This window comes from Cannabis sativa, chromosome 9 (assembly GCF_029168945.1).
Source record: "Cannabis sativa cultivar Pink pepper isolate KNU-18-1 chromosome 9, ASM2916894v1, whole genome shotgun sequence".
Taxonomy (NCBI): domain Eukaryota; kingdom Viridiplantae; phylum Streptophyta; class Magnoliopsida; order Rosales; family Cannabaceae; genus Cannabis; species Cannabis sativa.
Genome location: NC_083609.1, coordinates 14956548 through 14964386, shown reverse-complemented (window position 1 = coordinate 14964386; position 7839 = coordinate 14956548). Strand labels below are relative to the sequence as shown.

The window sequence follows — 7839 nt, the reverse complement described above, 5'->3', positions numbered from 1 at the left end:
AATATATATATCATATAAATTAGTTAAACTTAAAAGTGTCATAATAAATGTAATTTCCTCAATAATTAAGAGAAAAAAAATTCATGCGGTCTTTTGTTTTGTTTGATTGTTTTAGTGTTGTTTTACAATTGTTTTGCCATGATTATTTATTTAACGTACGTCAATTTTCATGTTTTTGCTCAATCTTGTCAGAATTAATGGTTGTTTCCGACTGTTCTGGTATTGTTATTCTGTTTGTGGTTGAGAAAGATGGAGGCCTCATACTTTTTTTTGTTGTATTTACAGTATAAAAGAAAAAAAAAAAAAAAAAAAAAGAGGACAATATAAATGTAATTTGTGTCGTGTGGCAGTAAAATTAAAAAGTATTACCCTAAATCCAGTATTTTTGTAAAATGCCCTTCTCTTTTACCAAACCCTAACTAGGCACGTACATAACAACACAGCACACTACAATGTGCCGCCTCCCTCCCTTCCTTTCACTATCATTTTTCTCTATCCATTCTCTCCGAGGCGTGCGAACACCCTTCTCAGGCCAGTGACGATCTTCTTCGCCGGTCTTACACGCCGTTGCATTCGCCGGAGGTAAGGACAAATCTCAGGCAGGGTCGTCGCTCCGTCGTCTTCAACTTAGAATTTAGGTTCCGAGAGTAGCTTCTGCAATCATGGTGGGTTATCATTGCAATTTGAAAAGCTTTCATCTTTATTTCGTTTTTGCTTTCATTACAAATTCTAACATTGTTGCTATGTCCTGATGTTTCAGGCCGAAGTTGAAGCTGATGTTGCTGTTGCAGGAGTTCCGAAGAAGAGAACGTTCAAGAAGTTCTCTTTCAGGGGAGTTGATTTGGATGCTCTCCTTGACATGTCTACCGATGAGCTTGTCAAGCTTTTCACTGCTCGTGCTCGCAGAAGGTAATTCTTCAGTCCAGAAATTGTTTTGTTTCTGTTGTTTTTTTAATTATTGTATTAGAAAGAATGTGTAATAAATTTAAAACTTATGGGTGGTAATTATGTTAGGTTCCAGAGAGGTTTGAAGCGTAAGCCAATGGCTTTGATCAAGAAGCTCCGGAAGGCGGTATGATTTTTTGAATTCATTTCTTTCTAACTCTGTAATTCACTGTTTTTTTATCGAAGTAACCAGTTTCGTTAAACAGATTTACCAGCTTTGTACATTGAATTTTAGTTGAAAGTGTGGTAGTGTTATAACAGTAGTGTGTTATATGTTGAATTTAAATTTGGAGTGATTTTTTTCTAAGGAGTATATTTTTGTTTTTGCCTTGTGTTTTGTATTTTATGGAGTATAAGGTATGTCTTCGTATGAAGGTTTGAACTTTGGTTAGCTTTTCCGAAATATGTTAAGTCCTCTGCTTGAATGGATAATGATTTATATATTTACCTTGTGATTGATGGTGGAAACTTAAGAGAGAAAAAATGTGTAGTACTCTTAGTTAGATATGCTTATTTTAGTTTCAGTGTATTACATTAGATGGGGAGTGGTAATTTGAAATTTCACAATACATTATTCAGTGTATGAGCAAGTGTTGTTGGCATTATAAAAAGTTATTGGTCAAAATCAAGGGTTAATCTAGTTGTGAGGAGAAATATTGGCAATTACTGGTAGATGTTTCAAGGTTTGAATCCCCTTATACCCTAAAACTTGGTGCCACTGGCACTGGTAGGTCTCCTAGTCGAACTGTCAGGGGCAAATGAAAATTTGGTCGAACTCATTTTTTACTTCTTTTTTTGTGATTATAGCTCAAATTATATATGGTTAAATGGAAGTTAATGTGCTATATTTTGTTAAAGGAACATGCATTCCTTGTAATGTTTAATATGAACTGAATTCTGTTGTATTTTTCCTTGACAAATTTATCTGCATGCAGAAAAGGGAAGCCCCGGCTGGTGAGAAGCCAGAACCAGTTAGAACTCACCTCCGTAACATGATTATCGTACCAGAGATGATCGGAAGCATCATCGGTGTGTACAATGGCAAGACCTTCAACCAGGTCGAGATCAAACCTGAGATGATTGGACACTACCTTGCTGAGTTTTCCATCTCATACAAGCCTGTCAAGCACGGTAGACCAGGTATCGGTGCTACCCATTCGTCTAGGTTCATTCCTCTCAAGTGAAGGCTGCCAGTTTGCATATTCAGTATTTTTGTTTTGAAGACTTACATGAATTTTTGTTTCCCTTTTCTGTTGTTTAAAAGATTTTGAATACCATTAATTTTGCTCTTTAGTCTCTGATCATGGCCTAAATATTGGAAGTATCCTTTTTTACCTTATACTTTTTTTTAATGAAAATTATATTTTTCTTTCCGTTGAATACAGCTGAAGAATTAAGAAACGATTACTTGATTAAAATTGTCACACAATCTGGTAAATTGACAGTTTTTATTTGTTGTGAACAATTGAACTAATTGTTTGATCAATAAGTTTTCCTAAAAGTACATCAAAGTAACAGTAAATTCAAGCCTTTGGGTTGTTTTGATATTGGAAATTTACTGCAACATCCATTAAAACATTAATAAAGATGCCATTGCTTCCTACAACACATTGCACAAATTATGTCAACAGTAATCTCAACCGCATCTGCGGCGTTGAACTTAAATTTTTATCCACAAAGGACTATGTAAAGTGATTTTTCATTATTCGTCTTTAGTCTCTTTTCCTCGTGTAATCTTATAACACCAGCACATTCAACAACCTTTGCCTCATTTTCTTCAATTCATACTTTATTATTGTTTTCTGTGTTTCTAAACTTATGACATAAAGAAAGGGATCAGCCTAATAATTTGGAATTAGGAACAAGTCAATAATGAGAAGATATACGAATGCTCACTTGGCCTTGCCTTAGCTTCCCGGACTCGGAAGGCGTTTTGCCTCTCCTGGATGCAGATGTTGACCACCTTGGAGTGTTGCAGACGTCTACCTTTGATACAAGTCAGGTCACCAAGTGATGGTTATTTTTTTTTCTTACGTAGGATCAGATTTTGTCCCTTGCGTCCAATCATGGTAGTGCGAACACTTCTACCACCTTTTTGCCAGATGAATATTATAGACCTCTGCTTTTAAAAGAGAGCTTTGGGCGACACGTGGTATTTACTATTAAAGGTTAAATCTTTGGATGACACGTGTTCGCTTCGTACAATTGGTCCTCAATTGTCTAGTTGCAGCACGCATGAGCACAATGATTTTTTAAGGGACCCAACAGTCAACTCTCACTTTGCATGTAATTTACCTCATTAGTGGACTTTTAGCAGAAACCCTAGGTGGGTCATGGGCATGTCCATATCCTTCACTTAGCCTATAAATATTTTTCTATTTCCATATGAAGGGAGGATCATAATGAATATAGCTGAAATTCTGCCAAGTTCACTCTTCGTCTTCTTCACAAGAAGCTTAGAGTACAGAGTTAGGGTTTCCTCCAAATATATTGTAAACACATTAAAAATGCCCTAAGAGGCTAATAGACTAACTCGTGGACTAAGATTATTTAACATCCGAACCACGTAAAAAATCTCTCTCTCTCTCTCACACACTACTTTTGCATTTTATTATTTCTTTAGTTCTCAAATATTTAGTTTCCAAAAATATCGGTAAATATTTTGGTATTTTCATTGGGAGCTGAAGAACGTAAAGCTTACAATGTTACTGCGGCCATGGTTTTCACACAAAAGACGGTTCCTAAGTAGACTCTTCAAGGTGGCCTCAAGACTGTCATGGAGGAAGTAAACCCCCTCTCACCAGAGCACGCCCAACTGAGCGATGTGAGAGGCGGGGATGCATCCAATGCGAACAGTCAAGAGGACGACCCAAACAACCAGCATGACCACATCGATGATGAGAGAAATGCTTAGAATGATGAAAAGGAGGAAGATGATGGAGAATACATCAAAGATGGGTACTACAAAGATGGCTACCATTATGAACAAGTCCTCGAAGTAGTTCAAGTGTCTAATGAGTTGCTTGAGACCAAACAAAAGCTAGCCCATCAAGAGAAGTTTTCTCAAATGATGGAGAAAATGATGGCTTGCCTTCGAGCCAAGTTTGGAGATCTAGATGAGGGGGATTCTAACGATGATCTCTCAATGGAATGCATCGGAGGAAACACCAGGAAAAACCCAACCAATGCTGGAACCTCTGCTCCTGCACAAGACAAGGGGAAGGCGAAGTTTGGTGACCCTAAGAACCTTAATGCTCCCATACCTCCTTGGAGAAACGCATATCTAGCCAATAGGCCTTCTCAGGCACAGAAGGCAACCGACGCCTCCGGGCTCGACGCCCTTTTGCCTAGAAAGATACTGTAGCAATAAAAATACCAAAAGCCCAAGGGAAGGAAAAATTGCCCAAATGATTCAGTAAACTAGGACGATGGGACAGGGGGACAGTACTCTGACGACAGCTAGTCTATGGTGGATCTCAGAAGGTGTTTAGACGCCAAGTACGAGAAAGTAAAAAGCGAGAAGGCGAGGCCACGTGGTAATGACCTCAGAAACTACTTGAATGACAAAGTTCGTGGATGAGATCTCTCGAACAGTGACACAAAGAGGTTGGAAGAACAAATTGCTGCAATGAAGAAATTAGTCCAAAAATAAAGTGGGGCCTTCACCGACTTTGACGATGAGGACCCAGAGTCCTACGTAAGAAGGATCACAATGTTAGAAATATTTTACCAGGATCTAGATTTACTACCATGTATGTTTCATTAACATCCTAATATGAATTCTAAAACAAAGAAATAAACACATATAAAGTTTACGAAACCTTACATTGGGTGCAGCGGAATATAATGACTCCTTCCGTTCAGATATCTAGCCCTTGATTCCTTTCTGTAGCAGAGCATTATCAATATCTGAACCTGGACCTCTTTCTCTCCTTCCTTTGATGCTGAATCTCATTCTTGTTGTTTGGAATTCTCCTACACTCTTACACACTATGATTGAGATACCACTTGATGTGTGTGGGCACTCACTCATTCACTCAAGGTTCGAAATTGAAGAGGAAAAGAAGAGAGAAGGGAAGTGGCGGCTATGTATAGAATAGGGGGCTCAACTTTCATTTGACAGAGTTAAGTTTGAATGAGAGCCATCACTATCTATTTATAGGTAACCACCTAGGTTTAAGTTAGAATTATTTGGCATTAAAATAATGAAAAAATAAATGATAAGAGCCTACAATAGTGGCCGGTCTGGGCTTTGGATAATGGGCCTCACTTATGCAATTTTACTGTTTTATCATTTCTGCATCTCATTTTCTCAAAAACGCCAATTTTCAAATTCAACCATTTAAATGCCAATTCTAATTAATAACTAAAAAATTAGTTATTAAATAATATTGTCATTTAATATATTTATTAATTAGACATATAAAGTCTCTTAATTAATAAATAAACCTAGAATCTCTTTTCTTTACAATTTCGCCCTTGCTTAGTGAAAATTCACAAAGTAAATATAGTCTAACTTTAGAATTATAGTTGATTAATCAAAATCAATTAACTGAGTCTTACAAGGAGTATGGTCTCAACTAGTATGGGGACCATGGGTCTATATATCCGAGCTTCCAATAAGCAGATCAAGAATTTATATCTTAAACTCACGGACTTATTAATTCTTCGTTGAATCCATGCATAGAACTTAGAATTGCACTCTCAGCATATAGAACGCTCTATATGTTCCACGATATAGATACGTCATTAGTTATCCATTGTTATAATCCTAATTTGATCAATGACCCTCTAATAGATGATCTACATTGAATAGGCACTAAGTTACCGTTACACCTTCAATGTATTTTATCCTTAAAACACTTAGCTCCGTATAAATGATATTTCAGCGAAGTGAAATGAGATCTCCACCATTTATCTCTATTTAGCCAAGCTCGAAGGATATCATCGTTTCACTTCTAAATTCCTATAGAAGTTATAGACTCCATATTTATGAAAGCGCTCCCACTCAATTATACTATCATGTTTCCAAAATGTACGTATCACCCTGACCCAAAAGTAGGCTTAACTAACAAATCAAAGAACATGTATAATACTCTTGAAATCGAACCTAAACATATCAGGATTAAGATCATTTGATCTAGGATCAACAGGTGATATTGAATTTAATAGATATTACGGTAAATTTTAACAAATCTAATCAAAGTTCAATATCGGCCCCTTCCGATGTATACTCCATACATCCGATGCTGGTAAACTTTGCCAATGCCCTGGAAAGGACATAACACTTATCCAAGGTGTAAGAATACCTATCGCTGATTATCATGTTAGTCTAAATCCAGTGCACTGACAAATCAGGAAATAAACTTTTGAACATATAATTAAGATTATATTCCACTGTGTTGACAACACTATAATCATTAACAAATTCATATGTTCTGGACTTAAATAGAATTCATACATTATGTACATATAATCATGAAATAAATCATGTGAACCATGCAACATAAAATGTTCTTTCTGATCTTTATTAATAAGTAAATCTGATTATATTGAAATGAGTTTTATTTAGGGCATAAAACCCAACACACAAAAGCTCTGCTCCTGAAAAATTTCAAGATGCCCCAAATTAAGATGTTCCATGGGAAACTGATCTTAAAACTCATTTAGCCGAGTACAATAAGATGATCCTAGTGGCAAGAGTCAGTGAGGATGCCAAGTGTTTATGCTTCTCCCTGACCCTTACCAAATCTGCTGAAGACTATTGGAAGAGGTTGCTCCTGGATCGATTAATTCCTAGAAGGAATTACAGTCTGCCTTGAGGAAATAATTTATTGCCGCTTGTGATTATGACATAGAGATGGGCTCCATCATCAACATCAAGCAACGGGCAGGAGAAAGCCTAAAGAATTTTATCTTATGTATGATATAGGCGGCATAAAGTGACAGATGATATGAAACTTGTGGCCTTACAATCGGGACTTGCAATTGGCTCCTTGCTGTGGAGAGAAATGCAAAGAAGGAAGGCTAAAACGTTGTCCGAGTTCATGGCTAAGGTACAAGACTTTATCAGCTTAGAAGATGCTTACCAGCAAGCATTCGAAGTTCCTTCAGCACCAACTCCAATCGCTTCTGCTTCTGGGTTCATCCCACCAGTTCTTGTTCTTGGAACACAGTATACCGCAACAATCTACGAACCATCCGTATTTGTACAAGCACCCATGAAAACCCATTTCTCTGGATATGGAGAGACACATGCCAAATGCAGCATCGCTCCTGGACAATATTAATCAAAAGAGGATGTTCCAGAGCAAAATGTAAGTCAGTCCCTGAACAAGAGAGGAAGAAAGGTTTGGGACAAAGTGAAACTTCAAAAAAGGCTAAGAAAGATTATGAACTAAGTGTTGGGTTTTATGCCCTAAATAAAACTCCAATTCAATGTAATCCATTTTATTCAACAGCAATAAAGAAACAGAAGTATTTTTCATTCATTTGTGTATGTTTTGGTTCATGTTATCAATTGCTTGTCTATTTGATTTATAAATTCATCTGAAACCCTTTTCACATACTTGATCCTGTTTATTGTGTTGTCAACACATTGGAAAGTAAACATGACTATGTGAATAAAGATTCCTAGATTTATCAGACACGTGGTTTTACTGATATGATAATCTACAACAGAGTTTACTTGCATTTGGTGTAATGCTATGTTCTTTCCAGAGCATTGGCTAAAGTAAAGCTTAGGTTGGGTGCATTTAGTATGCATCGGAAGGGACCGATATTGAACTTTGATATAGATTTATTAAACTTACCGTAATATCTATTCAAGTCAATATCGCCTAGTTGATCCTATATCAAATGATCTCAATCCTGATATGATTAGGCTCAATCTCA

General features: G+C 36.7%; 1 protein-coding gene across 2 annotated transcripts; it reads left to right on the top strand.

Annotated features, from left to right (window-relative positions):
- The first annotated feature begins 340 nt into the window (after window positions 1-340).
- LOC115721855 (small ribosomal subunit protein uS19x) lies at window positions 341-2325 on the top strand. Of its 2 annotated transcripts, XM_030650944.2 has the most exons (4): window positions 341-665; window positions 761-909; window positions 1015-1072; window positions 1881-2325. In XM_030650944.2, exons 1-4 carry the CDS (start codon window positions 663-665, stop codon window positions 2127-2129), a joined length of 459 nt encoding a protein of 152 aa, XP_030506804.1. In that variant the 5' UTR covers window positions 341-662; the 3' UTR covers window positions 2130-2325. The 2 variants fall into 2 exon arrangements, with proteins under 2 accessions (XP_030506804.1, XP_030506803.1); XM_030650943.2 differs by lacking the exon at window positions 341-665 and having other exon boundaries at window positions 752-909.
- Window positions 2326-7839: the final 5514 nt, after the last annotated feature.

Bases quoted from the DNA above. Each gene is read 5' to 3' on its own strand.
- LOC115721855 (XM_030650943.2), top strand. From the start codon at position 752: ATGTTTCAGGCCGAAGTTGAAGCTGATGTTGCTGTTGCAGGAGTTCCG. The intron at 910-1,014 runs GTAATTCTTCAG...TAATTATGTTAG, and splicing joins ACTGCTCGTGCTCGCAGAAG to GTTCCAGAGAGGTTTGAAGC. The intron at 1,073-1,880 runs GTATGATTTTTT...ATCTGCATGCAG, and splicing joins TCAAGAAGCTCCGGAAGGCG to AAAAGGGAAGCCCCGGCTGG.